Raw genomic sequence first — 23075 nt, forward strand, 5'->3', positions numbered from 1 at the left:
GATATAAATAAATAACTGCATAAATAAATAAAAGGGGGAGAAGAGGCAGCTCTTCCTTACAGAAGAATTCCAATTAATTACTGTAGGGGGAATGAGAGAAATAGAAATCTCTATTTCTAGAGATTAAAGCGCCAAATAATTAGAGCGCCAAAATAATAATTGTTGTGGGCAAGATCGATCAGTGAATGCTAAAATTAATGGGCAACAGTTTGAGGAGAAGCAGGATATTTGCACAGTCTCAGGGAATCCTCTTCCCTCCTGCCCTGAGCCCGGTATTTTTTTTTTTTTAATGTTTTTTGTTTGTTTTATTTTTGGCTGCATTGGGTCTTTGTTGCTGCGTGCGGGCTTTCTCTAGTTGCGGGGAGCAGGGGCTACTCTTTGTTGTGGTGTGCGGGCTTCTCGTTTCAGTGGCTTCTCTTGTTGCAGAGCACAGGCTCTAGGCACATGGGCTTCAGTAGTTGTGGCACACGGGCTTCAGTAGTTGTGGCACACGGGCTTAGTTGCTCCGCAGCATTTGGGATCTTCCCGGACCAGGGCTCGAATCCGTGTCCCCTGCATTGGCAGGTGGATTCTTAACCACTGCACCACGAGGGAAGCCCGAGCCTTGTATTTTTAAATTATTGAAACAAGGGGAAAAAGAATAACTTTATAGTGGAAAGACTTGGCAGACACCACTTTAACCAAGCGATCAGGGTTAATATCAGCAATAAAAAGAAATACCAATGTCATGGACTCCCCCATACCATGCACTGAGAAGGCACTCTGTCTCTGTGGTATCCTTCACAACAATGTATAACCTCATTCAAATCTGGAGGGAACATCAGACAAACTAAAGGGAGAGACATTCTCCAAAACAACTTACCAATACTCTTCAAAGCTGTTCAGGTCATGAAGGACAAGAAAAGATTGGGGAACTCTCACAGATTAGAGAGATGCATCAACTAAGATAATATGGAATCCTGGATTGGATGCTCGAACAGAGAAAAGTGTAGTAGTTGGGAAAACTGGTGAATTCCAGATGAAGTCTGTAGTTTAGTTAATAGTATTGGGTTAATATTAGTTTCTTAATTTTGATAATTGCTCATGGCTATATAAGATGCTAATACTAAGGTAGATGAGTTGTTATGCTATTTTTGCAACTTTTCTGTATGTCTAAAATTATTTTTTTAACTTAAGTCTCTGGGTTGATATGCTTCATTGTTCTTTATATTTTGACTTGGTTTACCTTAATTTTTAGTGTCCAGACTCAGGTAGTAGATTAGTGGAAAAAGTAAGGGCCGCTCCAAAACAAAACCATCTTCTCTGATGTATTCACTAAATTGCATAGAGGGCTGCCTGAATAGTTCTGTTTTCCCCTGCAATATAGCCGTTATAGCCTTTTGATTTTGAAGATACAGTGTGAGTGTAACTTCCACATGGATTGCAAAGTAGTTGCTGTACAAAACTGTACGGACTTTGTACTCAGAAAGAGGCTTAGACTTTGTACTCATAAAGATGCTTGGACTTTGGACTCATAATGATGCTTGGACTTTGTACTCAGAAGGATGCAAATTAAATCCCATCTCTGCTGGTTAGAAAGCTATGTGATCTTGACCAAGTTAGTGAGCTTCTCTGAGTCTTTGTCCTGATTGTTAATATTGATAACAGTACCTACATGTAAGGTTGATATGGGAGTTAGAGATAAGCTATGTAAATGCTTAACAATGGTATACATGGAGTAGATGTCATGTGTTATTTTTATTATTAATTGTTATTATTACTTTTACTATGTATTAGCTAGGTCTAGGTGAGACAGTTGCAGGAGGAAATACAGCCATGACTGGCAAGTCTAAAACCTAGAAATGTTCACAATAACTTCTTTTAAAGGCCATTATTATGATCTTTGGGGAGAGAAGAGGGAGGAGGTGAACCTTGGATAATTATTGGGTTGGCCAAAAAGTTCATTTGGGTTTTCTGTGGAAAACCCAAAAAAAACCTGAACCCGATTTAAAAAAAGGTCTCAAAGACACAACAATATGCTGACATGAGAGTTTTAAGCAGAGATTAATTGACAAGCATTGGTTTGTTTTTTGTTTTTGTTTTGTTTTGTTTTACCAGCTTGTGTACTTTTAATCAATGGAAAATAAAACAATGAATTATTTGGACAGAAAGCTAATCAAGAAAAAAAGTCAAGTTAGTTAGAAAGCCTGAAGTGGAACTTACCTCTGCTGTGGGAGTTGGTGGTTTGCCTACAACTCTTCACAATTTGATTTATGGTACACCATTGTGGAATATTAAATATTTAACACTGTTACATTTGGAATGCCATATGTTTGACAAGATGTCTCATGCCCCATATGCTGTGAGAGTGGTGAGGACTGAGTCAGTAAATGATGACTATCTTTTGCTATTTTAATAGCAAGGGCCCAGAATTTCCATTATTTTAAAAATTTGATGTAGGATGGGACAGATTGAATACTGGTCAATAAAAGTCCTCTTGAATTTCCACCACATTTATCTTCTGAAGAACTCATATAATCTTAGTTGCCTAAGATTAGGGAAAAGGTGGGTAGTATCCTCCTCATTTTATTGGGAGAGAAGCTGGGACTACAAGTTTAGAAGACTTGGAAGAAATAATTCCAGAAGAAAAAGATCTTACTTGGCTTGTCCAGATATTTTTTCTTAAATGTAGCATAATCTTTCTACCACTTCTGCTCAGGTGCTAGGGTAACTTCCCTTTGGAAAGATGAAGTTTTGAAATAATTAGTTGGGTTTCATAATTCTACTTTCTATGGCTACGGTTTGAGATGTCCACTGCCCTGGTTTCCCTTCTTATTCTTCCACATTTCCCTCTTTCCCAAACCAAGCTAGGGAAGTCACCCCCAGTGCCTTAGAACTGAGGAAGTACCCCAACCCTAGCCAGCCAGTGGAGGAATTATACCAGGACTTGGTTTATAGACTTCAGGGAAATTGAACCCAGTGCTTTTGATTTTTAACTTCCCTATCTCTAAGCATCTGTTTAACCCACTTACATGACTGTCATTGACTTTTCTAACTTAAGGGCTATTCTGACTCATACCCAAAGACAACAAATTTAGTTTGGAAATCCACACCCCTGGGGCAATCTCTGTAAGCACCCTTGTTTTAGGGCATTCTGTGTCATGTGACTGCCAGACGTCCTTTCTGATAGGATGACCTGGGAAATCATGGATGCAAGGACATGCTGAACACTAATGCCTCCTCCCTTCAAATACAATTACAGCCCTGAGGTTTTTATGTTGGCAGCCAGAAAGAACAAGTGAGCCTATCAGTGAGTCTTGTTAATAATGGGAAAAGACCTTGCCTATGTTAGAGCAATTTGCTTTTTCTGGAAGTAGCTTTGGGGAGGACATGGAATGGAAAAAAACAGGCCCAGTGATTTGAAGTTTCACTCTGGGGATGGTGCCAGGAAGCTAGACAGCATTATGTCCCACCAGCTGCTCCTGCTTTGAAAGGCTACTTCCTGGGGAAATTGCTTCATAGATGCTTGAAACTAGGAATGAGAGTGGTATCTGAGATCTAGGGCAACCCTGCACTAAAGAGGAGGGCTGTATTGCTGCCTCAAGTCACTGGTCATGAATTTGCTTAATGAGTCCTCTTTTACTTTTGAGTCTCAGGGGTATTAAATATTAAGAGTACTTGGATGTCTGTTTTGGGAGGGGTATGGACAAGTAACTTGGCTTTCCAGGAAAAGACTTTGGGTACTCAAGTTACAAGGAACACAGCACTATCATAACAGCTTGAAAATTGGATATATTGTGTAGTGGTTCAATTGTGGTCCAAGGTATTAACACTGACAGATTTGGGGAAATTGTCATATTCTTTCAGAAGAAAGCAGAACTTGGTGTTTAACTAAAATTATTGCTCATCATTGACTCTATCTACACCTGATGTCCTCTCCTAGGAAGGAATGGGATGCCTGATAAAGACAGATTGCAATCTGGAAGTCACTTAGCCAATTGAGATGTTATAATTTTAGTGGTGGGGAGGAGCAAACTCATGAATTGGTTATCTTGTTCAGGTCAAAAGGCAAACATAAGGGAGAACTTCTGGGAATATGGCAGAGGAGGAAGACCCTGAGCTCACCTTCTTCCATGGGCATACCAAAATTACAACTGTTTACAGGGCAGCTATCTATGAAAACAACCTGAGGACTAGGAGAAAAGATCTTCCACAGCTAAAGATATAAAGAAAGAACCATAACATGACAGGTAGGAGGGGTGGAGACACAGTATGGTCACACACCTGGAAAGTGACCCACAAACAGGAGGATAGTCACAATTTAAGAGGTTTTCTCCATGAAGTGAGGAGCCTGAGGCCCACATCAGGCTGCCCAGCCTGGGGGTCCTGCACCAGGAAGATGGGCCCCCAGAACATCTGTCTTTGAAGACAAGCAGGGCTTGCATATGGGAGAGCCAGAGGGATGTAGGAAACAGATTCTGCTCTTAAAGGGTGCACACAAAATCTCATACACTCCAAGTCCCAGTGAAGAGGCAGTCATTTGAAAGGATCCTTGGTCAGACCCCCTTCGTGATATTGGAGAGCCTCCTGGAGAGGCAGGAGGCAATTGGGACTCCTGCTAGGGACATAGACACTGGCAGCAGCGATTTTGGAGAACTCATTCTATCACAAGGACACTGATAGAATGGTGAGAAATGTAACCAACCTTAGGCAAAATGGAGACAGAGGAATATGTTCCAAATGAAGGGATAAGACAAAACCCCAGAAGAAGAACTAAGCAAAGTAGAGATAAACAATCTACCTGAAAAAGAGTTCAAGTTAATGATCACAAAGATGATCATAAAGATGCTCAACAAACTTGAGAGAAGAAAATATAAACACAGTGAGAAACTTAACAGAGTTAGAAAATATAAAGAACCACAAAAAAATCTAAAGAACACAATAACTAAAAAAATAAACTAGAAGGAATTGACAGTAGATTAGATGATACAGGGGAACAGATCAGTGAGCTGTAAGATAAAGTAGTGGAAATCACCCAAGCTGAACAGAAAAAAAAAAAAGAAGAAGAATTTTAAAAAATGAGGATAGTTTAAGAGATCTCTGGGACAGCATCAAGCATATTAATATTTGTATTTTAGGGGTCCCAGATGGATGAGAGAGAAAGGGTCAGAAAATTTATTTGAAGAAAAAATAGCTGAAAATTTCCCTAATGTGGGAAAGAAAAAAGACATTTCGGTCCAGGAATCACGAAGAGCCCCCCAAAAGAAACCCAAAGAATTCCACACCAATACACATTATCTTTAACTTTTGCCATTTTAATTATAAAAAGGGAATCTTAAAAGCAGCAAGAGAAAAGCAACTAGTTGTGTACAAGGCAACTCCCATAAGACTATGAGCTGACTTTTTGGCAGAAATTTTGCAGGCCAAAAGGGAGTGGCGTGATATATTCAAAGTGCTGAAAGAAAAAACCTACAGCCAAGAATGGTCTACCCAGCAAGGTTCTTATTCTGTTTTACAGACAGGCAAAAACTAAGAGTTCAGCAACACTAAACTGGCATTATGAGAAATGTTAAAGGGACTTTTCTAAGCAGATAAGACCACAACTAGAAATATGAAAGGAGAAATCTCATAAGTAAAGACAAACATGTAGTATAGGTAGTAGATCAATCGCTTTTAAAGCTAGCAGGAAGGTTAAAAGACAAAAGTAGTAAAATCATTTATATCCACAATAAGTAGTTAAGGGATACACAAAACAAAAAGATGTAAAATATGATGTCAAAAACAGTAAACATGGAGGGAGGAGTAAAAATGCAGCGTTGTTAGAATGCATTCAAACTTTGGAGAGTAGCAACTTTAAAAAATTGTGCGTGTGTGTGTGTGTGTATCCTCATGGTAACCACAAACCAAAAATCTTTAACAGATACATATGCAAAAAAGAGAAAGGAATCCAAATATCACACTAAATATAGTCCAGCAGTCCCCAACCTTTTTGATAATAGGGACCAGTTTCATGGAAGACAATTTTTCCACTGACGGGGACGTGGGGATGGTTCATGTGGTAATGCGAGCAATGGGGAGCGGCAGATGAAGCTCTGCTCGTTTGCCCACCACTCACCTCCTGCTGTGTGGCCCGGTTCCTAACGAGCTGTGGACTGGTACCAGTCCATGTCCCGTGGGTTGGGGACCCTGGATACAGTCAACAAATCACAAAAGAGCAAAAGAAGAAAGGAACAAAAGATAACTACAAAGACAGACCCAAAACAATTAACAAAATGGTAATAAGTACATACCTATCAATAATTACTTTAAATGTAAGTGGACTAAATGCTCCAATCGAAGGACACAGTGTGGCTGAATGGATGCAAAAATAAGACCAATATATATGCTATCTACAAGAGACTCACGTTAGATCTAAAGACACACACACAGACTGAAAGTAAGGGTGTGGAAACAAGTATTCCATGAAAATGAAAAGAAAGCTGGAGTAGCAAGACTTATATCAGACAAAATCGACTTTAAAACAAAGACTGTAAGAAGAGACAAAGACAGATGTTACATAATGATCAAGGGATCAATCCAAGAAGAAGATATAAGAATGGTAAATATATATGTACCCAACAGAGGAGCACCTAAATGCATAAAGCAAATATTAACAGACATAAAGGGAGAAATTGACAGTAACAAAATAATAGTAGAGGACTTTAAAACCCCACTTACATCAATGGACAGATCATCCAGACAGAAAATCAATAAGGAAACACTGGCTACACTGAGGTATCACCTCACACTGGTCAGAATGGCCATCATCAAAAAATCTACAAACAATAAATGTTGGAGAGGGTATGGAGAAAAGGGGATCCTCTTGCACTGCTGATGGGAATGTAAATTGATACAGCCACTATGGAAAACAGTATGGAGATTCCTTAAAAAACTAAAACTAGAACTACTGTATAACCCAGCAATCCCACTACTGGGCATATACCCTGAGAAAACCATAATTCAAAAAGACACATGCATCCCAGTGTTCATTGCAGCACTATTTACAATAGCAAGGACATGGAAGCAACTTAAATGTTCATTGACAGACGAACAGATAAAGAAGATGTGGCACATATATACAATGGAATATTAGTGAGCCATAAAAAGGAACAAAATTGGGTCATTTGTAGAGATGTGGATGGACATAGAGTGTCATACAGAGTGAAGTAAGTCAGAAAGAGAAAAACAAATATCATATATTAATGCATATATGTGGAATCTAGAAAAATGGTACAGATGCACCTATTTGCAGGGCAGGAGTAGAGATGCAGATGTAGAGAACAGACGTGTGGACATGGTGGGGAGGGGGGTGGGATGAACTGGGAGATTGGCATTGACATATGTACACTACCATGTGTAAAACAGATAGCTAGTGGGAACCTGCTGTATAGCACAGGGAGCTCAACTTGGTGCTCTGTGGTGACCTAGATAGGGTGGGATGGGGGATTGGGAGGGAGGTCCAAGAGGGAAGGGATATATGTATACATATGGCTGATTCACTTCATTGTACAGCAGAAACTAACACAACATTGTAAAACAGCTATACCCCAAGTTTTAAAAAATAAGGAAACACTGGCCTTAAACAAGACTCGAGACCAATGGACTTAATAGATATATATAGAACATTCCATCCAAAAGCAACTGCATACGCATTTTTTCAAGTGCACATGCAACATTCTCAAGGAAAGATCATATGCTAGGCCACAAAACAAGTCTCAATAAACTTAAGAAGATGGAAATCATATCAGACACCTTTTCTGACCACAGTGCTATAAGACTAGAAATCAACTACAGGAGAAAAACTGAAAACAACCAAAAAACACGAACACATGGAGGCTAAACAATATGCCACTAAACAACCAATGGGGCAGTGAAGAAATTAAAAAGGAAATTTAAAAAATGAGAGAAATGAAAATGGAAAGACAATGATCTAAAATCTGTGGGACGCAGGAAAAGCAGTTCTAAGAGGGAATTTTATAGTGATATTAACCTACCTCAGGAAACAGGAAAAATCTCTAACAATCTAAACTTACATCTAAAGGAACTAGAAAAAGAAAAACAAACAAAACCCAAAGTTAGGAGAAGGAAAGAAATTATAAAGATCAGAGCAAAGGTAAATGAAATAGAGACTAGAAAGACAATGAAAAAGATCAATTATACTAAGAGCTGGTTCTTTGAAAAGATACACATAATTGATAAACCTTTAGCCAGACTCATCAAGAAAAAAAGAGAAAGGGCCTAAATAAATAAAATCAGAAATAAAGGAAGAGAAGTTACAACTGACATCACAGAAATACAAAGGATCATAAGAGATTTCTAAGAACAATTATATGCCAACAAAATGGATAACTTAGAAGAAATGGAAAAATTCCTAGAAATGTACAATTTTCCAAGACTGAATCAGGAAGAAATAGAAAATATGAACAGACCAATTACCAGTAATGAAATTGAATCGGTAATTTAAAAAAAACCTCCCAACAAATAGAAGTCCAGGACCAGATGGCTTCAGAGGTGAATCCTACCAAACATTTAACATCGATCCGTCTCAAACTATTCCAAGAAATTGAGGAGGAAGGAATGCTTCTGAACTTATTCTATGAGGCCAGCATCACCCTGATACCAAAACCAGACAAAGACACCACAAAAAAAGAAAATTACAGGCCAGTATCACTGATGAACATAGATGCAAAAATCCTCAACAAACTACTAGCAAACAGAATCCAACAACACATTAAAAGGATCATACACCATGATCAAGTGGAGTATACCCCAGGAATGCAAGGATTCTTCAATATATGCAAATCAATCAATGTGATACACCATATTAACAAATTGAAGGAGAAAAACCATATGATCATCTCAATAGATGCACAAAAAGCTTTCGACAAAATTCAACACCCATTTATGATAAAAACTCTCCAGAAAATAGGCATAGAGGGAACCTACCTCACATAATAAAGGCTATATATGACACATCCAGAGCCAACATCATTCTCAATGGTGAAAAACTGAAACAGTTTTCTCCCAGATCAGGAACAAGACAAGGTTGCCCATTCTCACCACTATTATTCAACATAGTTTTGGAAGTTTTAGCCACAGCAAAGAGAGAAGAAAAAGAAATAAAAGGAATCCAAATCAGAAAAGAAGTAGTAAAACTGTCACTGTTTGCAGATGACATGATACTGTGCAGATGACATGATACTATACATAGAGAAACCTAAAGATGCTACCAGAAAACTAATAGAGCTAATCAATGAATTTGGTAAAGTAGCAGGATACAAAATTAATGCACAGAAATCTCTTGCATTCCTATACACCAATGATGAAAAATCTGAAAGAGAAATTAAGGAAACACTCGCATTTACCACTGCAACAAAAAGAATAAAATATCTAGGAATAAACCTACCTAAGGAGACAAAAGAGCTGTATGCAGAAAACTATAAGACATTGATGACAGAAATTAAAGATGATACAAACAGATGGAGATAGACCATGTTCTTGGATTGGAAGAATCGACGTTGTGAAAATGACTATACTACCCAAAGCAATTTGCAGATTCAATGCAATCCCAACAAACTACCAATGGCATTTTTCACAGAACTATAAAAATTTTTTTCACAATTTGTATGGAAACACAAAAGACCTCGAATAGCCAAAGCAATCTTGAGGGGAAAAAATGGAGCTGGAGGAATCAGAATCCCTGACTTCAGGCTATACTACAAAGCTACAGTAATCAAGACAGTATGGTACTGGCATAAAAACAGAAATATAGATCAATGGAACAGGATAGAAAGCCCAGAGGTAAACCCACGCACATATGGTCTCCTTGTCTTTGATAAAGGAGACAAGATTCTACAGTGGAGAAAAGGCAGCCTCTTCAATAAGTGGTTCTGGGAAAACTGGACAGCTACATGTAAAGGAATGAAATTAGAACACTTCCTAACACCATACACAAAAATAAGCTCAAAATGGATTAAAGACCTAAATGTAAGGCCAGACACTATAAAACTGTTAGAGGAAAACATAGGCAGAACACTCTTTGACATAAATCACAGCAAGATCCTTTTTGACCCACCTCCTAGAGAAATGAAAATAAAAACAAAAATAAACAAATGGGAGCTAATGAAACTTAAAAGCTTTTGCACAGCAAATGAAACCATAAACAAGACAAAAAGACAACCCTCAGAATGGGAGAAAATATTTGCAAATGAAGCAACTGACAAAGGAATAATCTCCAAAATATACAAGCAGCTCATGTACCTCAATATCAAAAACACAAACAGGGCTTCCCTGGTGGCGCAGTGGTTGGGAGTCCGCCTGTCGATGCAGGGAACGTGGGTTAGTGCCCTGGTCCGGGAAGATCCCACATGCCGCGGAGCGGCTGGGCCCGTGAGCCATGGCCACTGAGCCTGCACGGCCGGAGCCTGTGCTCTGCAACGGAAGAGGCCACAACAGAGAGAGGCCCGCGTACCGCAACAAAAACCCAAACAAACATTTTATTAATTTTTTGTGTTTGTTTTTTGTGTGTTATTTGTGTGAAAAGTATTACAAACCTATTGCAGTACAGTACTATATAGCCAATTGTGCTGGTTGGGAACCTAGGCTAACTTTGTTGGACTTATGAACAAATTGGACTTATGAACATGCTTGGAGTGGAACTCGTTCATATGTAGGGGACTTACTGTACATAGAAAATCCCAAATTCACCACCAAAAAACTATTAGAACTAATAAATGAATTCCATAAAGTTGAAGGATACAAAATTAACATACAGAAATCTGTTGTGTTACTATATACTAACAACAAACTATCAGAAAGAGAAATTAAGAAAACAACCCCATTTACAATTGCATCAAAAAGAATAAAATACCCAGGAATAAATCTAACTAAGGAGGTAAAAAACCTGTACTCAGAAAACTATAAGACATTGATAAAAGAAATTGAAGACAACACAAACAAATGGAAAGTTATACTGTTCTCATGGATTGGAAGAATTAACCTTGTTAAAATGATCATTCTGCCCAAGGCAATCTACAGATTCAATGCAATCCCTATCAAAATACCAATTACATTTTACACAGAACTAGAACAAATAATTCTGAAATTTGTATGGAATCAAAAGACCCTGAATAGCCAAAACAATCTTGAGAAAGAACAATGCTGGAGGTATCATGCTTCCTGATTTCAAACTATATTATAAACCTATAATAATCAAAACAGTATGGTACTGGCATGGAAACAGACACAAAGTTCAATGGAACAGAATAGAGATCCCAGAAATAAACCCACACTTAGATGGTCAATTAATCTATAACAAAGGAGGCAAGGATACACAATGGGGAAAAGACAGCCTCTTCAATAAATGGTGATGAGAAAATTGGACAGCTACACAAAAGAATCAAACTGTCCTACTTTCTCACACCATACACAAAAATAAACTCAAAATGGATTAAAGACTTAAATGTAAGACCTGAAACCATAAAACTCCTAGAAGAAAAAACAGGCAGTATGCACTTTGGCATCAATCTTAGTAATATCTTTTGGATAAGTCTCCTCAGGCAAGGGAAACAAAAACAAAAATGCACAAATGGGATTGTTAAACTAAAAAACTTTTGCACAGTGAAGTATACTCTCAACAAAATGAAAAGGCAGCCTACTGAAATGGAGAAGTTTGCAAAGATATATCAGATAAGGGGATAATATCCAAGATATACAAAGAACTCATACAACTCAACATCAGAAAAACAAACCAGATTAAAACATGGGCAGAGGACCTGAGTAGACATTTTTCCAAGGGAGACATACAGATGGCCAACAGACACATGAAAAGCTGCTCAACATCATTAATCATCAGGGAAATGCAAATTGAAACCAGAATGAAGCATCACCTCACATCTGTCAAAATAACAGTAACCAAAAAGACAACAAATACGAAGTGTCGGTGAGAAAATGGAGAAAAAGGAACGCTTGTGCACTGTTGTGGGAATGTATATTGGTGCAGCCACTATGGAAAACCCTATAGAGGTTCCTCAAAAAGTTAAAAGTGAGACTGCCATATGATTCAGCAATTTCACTTGTGGGTATTTACCCAGAGAAAACAAAAACACTAATTTGAAAAGATATATACATTCCAGTGTTCATTTCAGCACTGTTTACAATAGCCAAGATATGAAATCAACCTAAGTGTCCATCGATAGATGAATGGATAAAGAAGATGTGATTATATGTATAAATATAAAAAAAAATTAAAAAATGAAATCTTGCCATTTGCAACGATATGGATGGGTCTAGAAGGTATTATGCTAAGTGAAATTAGTCAGAGGAAGACAAATAGTACTTGATCTCACTTATTTGTAGAGTCTAAAAAGCAAAACAAAACAAAAACAGACTCACAGATACAGAGAATAAACTAGTGGTCGCCAGAGGGGAGAAGGGTGGGGGAATGAGTGAAATAAGTGAGGGAGATTAAGAAGTACAAACTTCTAATTATAAAATAAATAAATTATGGGGATATAATGTACATCATGGGGAATATAGTCAATAATGTTGTCATAAGTTTGTATGGTGACGGTAACCAGACTTACCATGGTGATATTTTTTTTAATGTATAAAATTATTGAACCACTATGTTGTACACTTGAAACTTTTAAAAAAAATTTTTGGCCACACCCTGTGACATGTGGGACCTTAGTTCCCTGACCAGGGATCAAACCCACACCCACTGCATTGGAAGGCGGAGTCTTAACCACTGGACCTCTGGGGAAGTCCCAAAACTTTTTTAAAAAGGCAGACAAAAGAATAAGTAAGTCTGGGAAATGCCATTTTATCTCTGTTTGAGTTAGAAAAAATGGGAAGATATCCAATGTAGGACAATCTTTCTCCTTTGTGGTGGGAACCTCCTGGGTTTGGTTCAGATGAAGGTAGAAATTAATTAGAGAGGTAAGGTTTAAGTGCCATCATTATAAAGAGAAGCACTCACTGGAGGCTTCCAGCAGGGAAGAACATCAGAGCTGAATGGAGACGAGCAGGTTTGGAAGTTTCAATATAACTTTAAAGACAGTTTTTAAGTCCAGCTGGGAAGAGGCTGGAATGTAAGTATGAGTATAGTGTATCACTTGGAGAAACAAAAACAGTAGAGATTAGGAAATGACAGTATGAAGCAGACCTATTTCTTTTTCATTCATGCTCCAGCAGGTACCTTTCAGAGTTCACTTGTAATTGTGTGTTATGGAGGTAATGATGAGTGTCTTAGGCAGCTTGGGCTGCTACAAGAAAACATCGTAGACTAGGTGCTTAAACAGGACATTTATTTCTCACAGTTCTAGAGGCTGGATGGTCCAAGAGCAAGGTGCTGATGGATTTGGTTCCTGGCAAAAATTGTCTTTTAGGCTTGCAGATGGCTGCCTCCTCCCTGTGTCCTCACGTGGCGGGGTGGTGGGTGGGAGGAGCTCAAGAGAGAGTTCTGGTCTTTCTTTGTCATCTTACGAGGACACTAATCCCATCGTGTGGGTCATACTCTCGTGACTTCTTTTTAAACCTTATTACTTCCCAAAGGCCTTACCTTCAGGGCTATCACATTGGGGTTAGGGCTTCAGCATGTGGATTTGTGGTACAGGGGCACATTCAGTCCGTAACAAGGAGGAAGAGTTATAGTTATCTATTGCTGTGTAACAAGTCTCCCCAAAACTTAGTGGCTTCAAGCAACACAATTTTATTATATTTCAGGATTTTGTGGGTCAGGAATTTGAGCAGGGCTCAGCTGCATGATTCTTCAGCTCTGCATGGGATTGACTGGGCTCACTCAGTGGGTGGCTGGTCTGGTCTGAGGTTGTCCAAGACATCTTTATTCATATGCCTGGTACCTCGATGGGGATGACTGGAAGGTGGGGCTTGGGGCCCCTTCCCTCTGCATGTGTTTTTGGGGCCTCTCCACATGACCTTTCCAGCAGGGTGTCTGGACTTCTTACATGGGTTCCAAGCACAAGTAGAACCATTTACCAGATAAACTGTACAAAGAGAGTGGGTTGATAAGTTTTGGACATGTTGAGTTGGGATGACTGTGAGATGTTGAGGTAGAGAGGTTTAGGGTATAGTTGAAAGTATTGATCTGAAGCTTACTGAAAAAGTTTTAGGGCACGGATGGAGATTTTTGGAGCCCATGGGGTCCTTACTACTTTAAAGCCCTGAGAAATAGATTGCAGTGCTGAGGGAGAGAGTATAAACGGAGAGGAGAATCTGAAAGCTGAAGAACATCTATATTTTAAAGGATGGTCCAGAAGGGGAAACCTGCAGTGGAGACTGACCAGGAACATACAGAGCAGAAAGAACAGAACGAGGAGTGAGAGACATTCTGGAAGCATATGGGTAGTTACAGAATTAATGAAAAGGAATGAGCTGCAGTTTCAAATATCAAGAGGGAAGATCAGAGGACATTACTGCTCAAGTGCTAAGAGCACTGACACCAGGAAGATGGGGTCAAATCCTATCCCTGCCATTTGCTGTTTGTATGGCTTTGACCTTAACCTGTGCCTCAATTTCTTTATCTGTAAAATGGGGATACTAAAAGTATCTACGCCATAGGTGGTTGTTTAAATGCATTACTCCATATTATCAACATATATAACTTATCTTTTTACTATTCCATGCTTTAAACAGTTTGAAAAGATCCATGGGTCTGGCGAGTAGGAAAACTTAGACTTTAGAAAAATTTGGCTGGTAGTGTTGTTAAATTTATATGACATGACAGCAAATGTTATACAGTGGTAAATTCCATTGTAACAAGCATGAAGGAATCCCGTAATTTCCCTTATGATTGCATTTGGTATTTTACTATACTTTAAGATGCACAGCAACAAATACTTTTTACAAACTCTATTGTATTTCAGACCACTACTAGCTTTTTCTTTAAGTGTGCATTATGGATTTCTTGGATGTAGAGCAAAGGTTGGCACACAAGGGTCAGGATGGCCCTCATCTGTTTTTCTAAATAAAGTTTTTTTGGAACACAGCTACTTCTATTCATTTCTGTGTTTGTGGCTGCTTTTATGTTCCAATGGCAGAGCTGAGTAGTCCTGACAGAGACCATATGGATCACAAAGCTTAAAATAATTACAATCTGGTCCTTTATGGAAAAAAAAGGTGCTTATGCTTTCCTGTTCCCTGCAGTGTTTCTTCTCCTCGCAGTTACTTCTATTTTGCTCATCCTTAAGAACCTAGAAAGCAAAAGCAGTTACGGCTGAAGGAGTAAAAAACACCGTAACAAAGCCATGGAGGTTTTCTTACGTAGATTGACTTACAAACGGACAATAACTTTGAGTATACCTGATCTGCAGATATTTTTGTTGCCGTAGATTTTATTGAAACTGGAGTGGAAACCATTGTTCCTGGGAGTGAAATAACTAGGGCCTAGGCTAACTTTATTATCCAGAACACTGTTAAGGCTGCATTCATTTCGATGGAGTTGTTTTCTCCCCAGCAAAGGCTGAAGGGCCTAGAAATGGCATAAATTGGCTAGCTAATGCAGGGACTGAGTTACTTTGGGGCTTTGTCCAGGTGAGATGTGAGAATCAGGCCATCTTTTCAGGGCTATGATGGGAATTGGTCAGATTTTGGATCTGGTTACTATTGAGGGGAAAAACAATCTCCTGTTTGGGAAGGTACATTCATTCTTGTTTAAAGCCCCATTGGCTATTTAACACATTTCTTTAGTCTACCGATTACTTTGGTGTAGGGAACCAAGGGTTTTGAGAAAGATAACAGAGAGGTGTGTAATTTATTCTGTAATCATAGACTGGATCAATTTCAACAGAAGCCCAGCATTGAGGATAACTGTTATATTGTTTACTTTGGGGAGCTTTTTTTTTTTTTTTAATCTCAGCAGCTACCAAATAGAAAATCAATCTACTTAGTCATAAATCACTAACTCACACCCACACTCTTTTTCCCCAGACAAGCCAAAATTAGAAAGTATGAAAGAAGTGCATCATTTCTGTGATGGGGTAGAGAAAAATGATCTCTTAGGGCTAAATGCAGCAGCAAAATTAAAAAGAAAGAAATATTTGTCGGCAATGTTCTCATCCTTCACTTCATAGTATGTGGAATGTGAGAGCTAAAGAAATCTTAGGGGCTTTGGAATCTGCTAACCCCAACCCACAAGATCACAGAGAAGGAAATCAGGGCCTAGAGGATTTAGGCACCTGTCAACTTTTCACCTCTTTTGTGTAGCTATCTTCTACTCTTCCTCTTTTTCTTCAAGCTACTGTCAATCAAAATATATTTGTTCTAAGAAATGACTTGAATTGTAGTCAGGCTAGGTGGTCAATACTGAAAACAGTACTAAATTGGGACCCCTTACAGGGAATGTGCAAGTTACCAGGGCTCAAGCCTAAGGTGAAAGGAATCAATGTTGAATAGAAGAATTTTAAATACCATGGAGGGCAGTTTTTGGTGGAGAGTTAGGGAGACTGTCTTAGGTTCAGTTCCTAGAAAGCAGAACCTGACGTAAAAATTCCAGTTTTATTAGGAAATGCTCCCAAGAGAAGATTTTAGGAGAGTGGGGGATTGGACATGGAAGAGAAGGAGGGTGTGCAAGTGTGCGAAGCTGGGCAGAGTCAAGTAGAAAGTAACTTAGGCCCAGTCCCACAGAGGAGCTCAGGAAGCGTGTAGGTCATGCCTTAGAGATGTCCCAGCTAAGGGAGCAGAGGTATTTATCCTCCCACATCTGTCAGTTATTAGTTAAGAGCTGACCTCCTGTGGGATTGGGGTGGGGGTAGGTGGCAAGGTTCATTCTCTACCTCGAAATGGATTCCAGTAACCTGAGAGCAGCCTTCTAAAAACAAAGTCAGACAAAAGGGAAAGGGGATCTGGGCTGAGCCTTCACACACCCTCCTGCAGACACCTTCCTGATACTTTCAAATCATGCTAAGGATGCGTCCTCTGGTTCATCTTTCTCCCGAAGCTCAGTAAGTAGAATCAATGATTGGGTATTAGCTTCCTTAGTCTTTGCAATTTTTATGCTAAATAAGAGTTGAGGAAAGGAAAGTTTCAGCCTCAAATTCAGATATTTGGTTGGCAGGTTTTCCTTTCTTCCTCTCTCTGGGAATATCAGTTTTCAGCAAGGAAACAGACTTAAAAAGATATCATATATTCCAAGTAGCAATTGAAGGGGAAAATAGCAATGTGATAGATGTTCTAAGCCTTATATCTAATTACCAAGCACACCACACCATGGTTGTTATTTTCTCATGAGCGTGTAATCCATCTGTACAGACACTCTCAGCAGGAGTTGTTGGTGTAGTCCAGACTCAACTTCATTGCCCAGCTCTTAACTCTAAAAGGAAGAATGAAAGAAGGAAGGAGAATTATATGTTCATGTAGAGCAGAAGGCAGGTGGGGTGGGGAGGGAGAGAGGAAGAGAGTGACAAATGTGGGCTCACCACCCTGGCACCAACTTAGGAGTCTCAGTGAACGGGAGGAAGATGGGAGCAGCTGGTGTTTATTGAGCCTTCACTACGATCCAAGCTCTGTTCTAAATGAATTAACCCATTTAAACCTCACGATGATGCTGTGAGGAAACAGAGGAACTTGATGGAGGTCACACCACTCACTAGTAAGTGGCAGAGCTGGCATCTGAGTCCAGGGCTGGCTGGCTCCCGAGTCAGATGGCACTGTCAACCCTGGGTGCGTGGCTGCCTTTGGCATCTGCCTGTTATATATGAAATTCTTCCTCTTGAGTCTAAATTACATGAAATCCGCTTTTATTCTCTGGATAGAGCTTAGGTTTTTCTTTTCAATTGATTTTTAAATATTTATGTAATGCATGAATACATGTGAAAATTTAAGTTAAAATATCACAGATAAAATGGAAGTCATGGTTTTCTTTGACCAACACCACTAAATTCCTGTTCTCTCGCAGTTACCCACCTCACTGGATCAATTTAGTAGCATTTTAGATGTTTGAAAATACATTTAGATGCTTGTTATGTATTCTTTGAAAATATATGGTAGTGTTTTGTACTTTCTACTTTTTAAAAGAAAACACATTAAGGGACTTCCCTGGTGGTCCGGTGGGTAAGTCACTGTGCTGCCAATGCAGAGGGCCCAGGTTCCATCCCTGGTCAGGGAACTAGATCCCGCATGCATGCTGCAACTCAGAGTCTGCATGCCGCAACTATGAAGCCCACATGCCACAACTATGAAGTCCGCATGCTGCAACTAAAGATCCCGCATGCCGCAACTAAGACCCGGCACAGCCAAAATTAATTAACTAATTAATTAATTTTTAAAAAATAAAACAATAAGATGCTATTAAAAAAAAGAGAAGACACATTAATTGTATGATACCATAGTTCAGAGGTTCTCAAACTTTCTTGGTTTATGGCTCTTTCAGTATCTTAGTAATTATTTCATGGTGCCCTAGGTCAAAAGGATATTTAACAGTTCCATCTAAATAAGAGTTAGATCCAAACAACTTAGTATTTATGTCCTAACATAGCCATTATGGCCTTAGTAGACATTTAAAACATTACACACGTGAAAAGAGTATTTTCAGTTTATTCTTAACCATAATTACTTACTCACAGGCAGTATGTGCTTATTGGACACTCCATGGCTCTCAAATCCTGGGATCAGATCAGATGCTACCACACTCATTGCCTGTTCCACACCTATTTTTGCACGGTACTCGTTTTCAATCACAGCAACCACTGGAAACCCAACTTTGCAAAACGAATGACATCAAAAGGATTATAATATGTTCTAATATTGGAACTGTGGACCTCCTTGAGCTCATAGGTTGCACGGTGTCCAGCAGATGTCTAGTATGGCTGCACTTCCCTGGGATGCTTCAGTGCACAATTTGGGAACTAACTCTGGCCACAGTTATTAATTTTGCAGTTCACTTTTTTCATCCCAAACTGTGCCTTAGGGATTCAACCATGTTACATATAAAGATTTACCTCCTATAAAACACTGCTGCAGAATTACCCAGAATTTATTTACCCATTTTGTTTACCCATCTTCCTCATTATGGCCATTAATGTTATTTCTAATATTTTGTAATTTTATATAATACTGCAGTGAAAATTCTGGTTTTTTCCTCTTTGTTCACATGGCCAAATTAGAGAATAAAGGAATTGCTAGGCCATAGGCCAGTCAGGTTTTTAAATTTTAGTACATACTAATAAATTGAGCTCTTTGAAGAAATGATTTTCTGTAATCCCTTGAAACATGATTACTGCTGGCTTATTTTTGTTAGGACTCTATACCCTGTGACTATCCCATTGGGGAAGAATAGCTGTCTTGGAAATGTATATAGTGAGTGATTATATTGTAGGCAAAGGTAATTGAGAGGCAAGGGCAGAATATGAATAGGCTGAGAGGAAGAGGAAGGTTGGAGCCGATCAGAAACTGCAGGGCGTATTTTGTAGGACAATGAGAAGACCAGTTCATTTAAAGTAAATAATTTATGTAGGGCACAGATGGCAAATACCTTGCGGCATGTCTTAAATGTTTCCTCCCCCTCGGTGGGAGACATACTCAATCCATCATGGCACAGCAGACGTAACCAATCCATCACCGCACTCATTGTCCCTAAGCCTTCACACAGTCTTGGAGTTTTCCTCACAGCTCTGGGAGATTACCACCAACTAACTAGTAATTTAGTTTGTGGGCACACAAAATGAAACCTACCTGTCATTCCCGGAGGCAGTGAGAAGGTGGGGAGGTAGGCCGAAGTTAGGCAGAGAAGGGCTAAGGAATTTAAAGAATGCCAAACAAGGAGAATTTGGAAAACTTATTTATATTTCAGACTTTATTAGCAAAATGACTGGTGATCCTCCTTTGTGAAACAGTAGCAATAGTTATTGATCTCAGGCTGCTGTTATTTGTTTTCATGCCTTAGTTCTAAATTATACTATTTATTTATTTCTAGAAAAGTAATTTAATCACCAGAGTCCCGTCTTATTATTCTCTTCCATGTGTCCCATATATTGAAAGACGTGGTCTACCAATTAAACTGTACTTACTAAGTAACAACAACAGCAACAGCAAACAAGCATTCGTTGAGTATTTTTCACGTGCCAGGCGCTGTTTAAGCAACCTTACGTTTATTAACTTTTTATTAACTTTTAAAATCATCACAACAACCTTACAAGGTAGGTACTGTTACTATTCCCACTTTATAGTTGTGAAATTGAGACAGAAATTAAACATTCTGCACAAGGTTATATAGCTAGTAAGTGGTATAATCAATATGCCTTTCTCACTGTTCAATTTTAACTGTGTAAAGTCCAAGCATAATTTCTGATTAGAAGGAGATAACCAAAAGTACAATGGTACCAAGGGCCAAGAGGATGGGGGGAATGGGAGTTATTGTTTAATAGGTATAGAGTTTAAATATTACAAGATGAAAAGAGTTCTGGAGATGGATGGTGGTGATGGTAGCACACCGTTATGAATGCTTTTAATATCACTGAACTATACACTTAAAAATGGTTAGAATGGTGAATTTTATGTATATTTTACCACAGTAAAAAAATCAGGGGAAAAAGGAGATAATCAGGGTTCCCAACATGAGTTGGTATAATTTTGGCCAGGAGCAAAGAAATTTGCTATATTAGTTTGCTTGTGCAACGTGTCAAGGGTAAATGCATGGTTTTCTGGCAGATTCTTCATTTAGAAGAGTTAGATTTATTTTAAATAGCTAAAAGACCCCCATTCTTGTTTAAAGACTTACAAAGATCTGAAACCCAAGATTGGAGACTACTGATTGGAACACTCAATTCTCCAGCTCCTGGGGAGGTAGGGAGTGTTCAGCAAGGAGAATGATACATTTTAGAGTGAACCGATCTGTTGGGAGGCCACGTGCCTGAGGTTAAGGGCCTGTGCTCTGGAATCCCACTGAGCGCTAGCTTCACCCTTTCTTCCCTTTGCCATTTCCTTGGGAAGTTCTTTAACATCCTGAGCCCAAGATTTCTCATCTGTAAACAGGGTGGTAGTGATAGCTCATGGAAACTCTTGGAAAGTCTGGCACTCACTGAGCGCTCAACAGTGCTAGCTCCTGTTAAACTTTATGGCTACGCCTTTACATCAAACAATAGGGATAATACAGAACCTTGAGGCTTACTGGATGCCACAAATGAGATAGAGTGAGGTGTAAGTGCTCAACTGATGGTAAGTTTCCTCCTCTTCTTTCGTCTCCAGTAATCAGCAGGGAGTGGGTGCCCCATAAGTGAGGGGTCCCTGACATCTGGATGGATACCCATTGGCACCCCTCTTATCATCTTTATAAACTTCTGGTGTATAAAGTGATGCTTCCTGACGTTCCTTCAGCAGCTTCAGGGGCATCATGGTTAGTGATATCAGAGGCTGCCCTGATCTCGGCATGTCAAAGCGACCTTTACTCGTGGTGTGGAGAGAGCTAGGCGCTGGGGCCAGCATTGTGTCTGCTTCAGATACCTGTCAGTAACACGATTCTGAGCTATTCAGGACTTTGGGCTTCTTTGTTTTGTGTTGGAGCTGATTTTGCTTCTTGATGACCTCAGGCCTCTGAAATAAGATATTTAAAATAATATGTTCCTCCCTACTGTGAAGGAAGAATTGCCTCTGTGTGTGACAGAGCTAATGCTGGCTTGGCCCACTGTTAACCTGAAAGGATGCTGCTGGACTGTGACTCGTAGAGGTCACGGATGTCAAAGTCTTTAGCCATCTGTGGTTTGCCCAGAGCAGTGGAGCTCAAAGAATCACCTAGGAGCCAACTAGAGCCACTGGAATATCCAATTTAAGTGCATGTTTTCTCCCTTGTCCTTCTTTCCTAGCAACTGTATGACTCAAATACTACTTAGAAAGTATTAATTCTCTGTAATTTATACCCTTGCCTGTGGTATTATTATTGCCTATTGTTCATGTTGATCTTTAGAGGGTGGAACCCTGAGGAATATCTATGGGGAACGGAGGCTGTACTTTGGGAAAAGAATATCTTTATTAAATTCGTTTTAGTTATTAAGTATGCATCATATGGTCCAGCCGTTTGACCCACAATCTCTCTCTTTTTTTCTCCCCAGCACTGGCTTGAACCTAACAAGTCCATCTCCAAGCAAATGAAATGTAAGTGTCAATCTGTGCATTCACTTTTGCTATGAAATGTCCAAAGATAGACTCTACTTCTTTACAAAGTTTCTCCTGCCAGGGAGGAAACGGATGGAGTTGAAGATCTGGGGGTTGGGGGCTTCTGCCTCCCAGGGAGAGCTGTGTAACTTCTCTCTTATTTGATGGCCTCGGTCCTCCCTGCAGTCACTATTCCTATAGCTGCCTGTGTCTCTCACCCACCCCACCATCTTACCCTCATATTTCATATTCGAACAGGGGTATTGGTGCCTGGTTCCCTTTGATTGTTGGGGTTGCTAGTAAATGGTTCAGGGTGGGAGGTCAGTCTTGGGGGGGCAATGAGAGGCAGGTGTATTTTGAAACTATGATCTTGCTGCTAACTTTACTGAAGATTGTAGTATTCTATTCCACCCCTCAACCTCCCCAATATATTTTTCTGGGTAATAGCTTTCAAGCTCTGGTGTTCTGAACTGCCTTCCCTCCCGCCCCACCGATGAGCTCTTGGAAGAGTCAGCTAGGGAAACATCTCTCTAGAATATAGAATATCTGGTCATGCACCTGGGGCATTGTGAGGAGGGTGTTGACTGATGGTCCTGGGTGGCATGACGTTTTGTCCTAGTCACCCTTGCCAGGCTGTAGTCAACCTGTTTTTATTTATGGTTTAGAGGAGAGCTTCTGAAATGCACCTCAGAAATTCACTGCCTGCCCTGAAATCCATTTATCCCTTCATGTCACCGTTCCCAGGGCTCTGAAATATAGGCGATAAATCAGTTTCTCATCAGAGATCAGGTTAGCGCATATTATGTCACTTGTCATCATTCAAGGGATTCTTTTCTTTTTCAAATATGAAGAAATTATTCGGGGCAAGGTTTTTAAGTGGGAGAAGGAAGAAACTGAACACGGATGGCAAACTAGTAACCAACATACCTATTCCTTAACTCTCTTCTTTTTCC

General features: G+C 39.5%; 1 protein-coding gene across 1 annotated transcript in view; it reads left to right on the top strand.

Moving 5' to 3' along the window:
* The window catches only part of FRMD3 (FERM domain containing 3), a 313236-nt gene that overhangs the window by 159982 nt on the left and 130179 nt on the right, over positions 1 to 23075 (top strand). Inside the window, exon 4 of the mRNA XM_079927578.1 lies at positions 22080 to 22122. Within this exon, the coding sequence (XP_079783704.1) occupies positions 22080 to 22122 (43 nt within the window). The remainder of the gene's footprint in view (positions 1 to 22079; positions 22123 to 23075) is intronic.

Source organism: Stenella coeruleoalba, assembly GCF_951394435.1.
Source record: "Stenella coeruleoalba genome assembly, chromosome: 7".
In the NCBI taxonomy this organism is placed as follows: domain Eukaryota; kingdom Metazoa; phylum Chordata; class Mammalia; order Artiodactyla; family Delphinidae; genus Stenella; species Stenella coeruleoalba.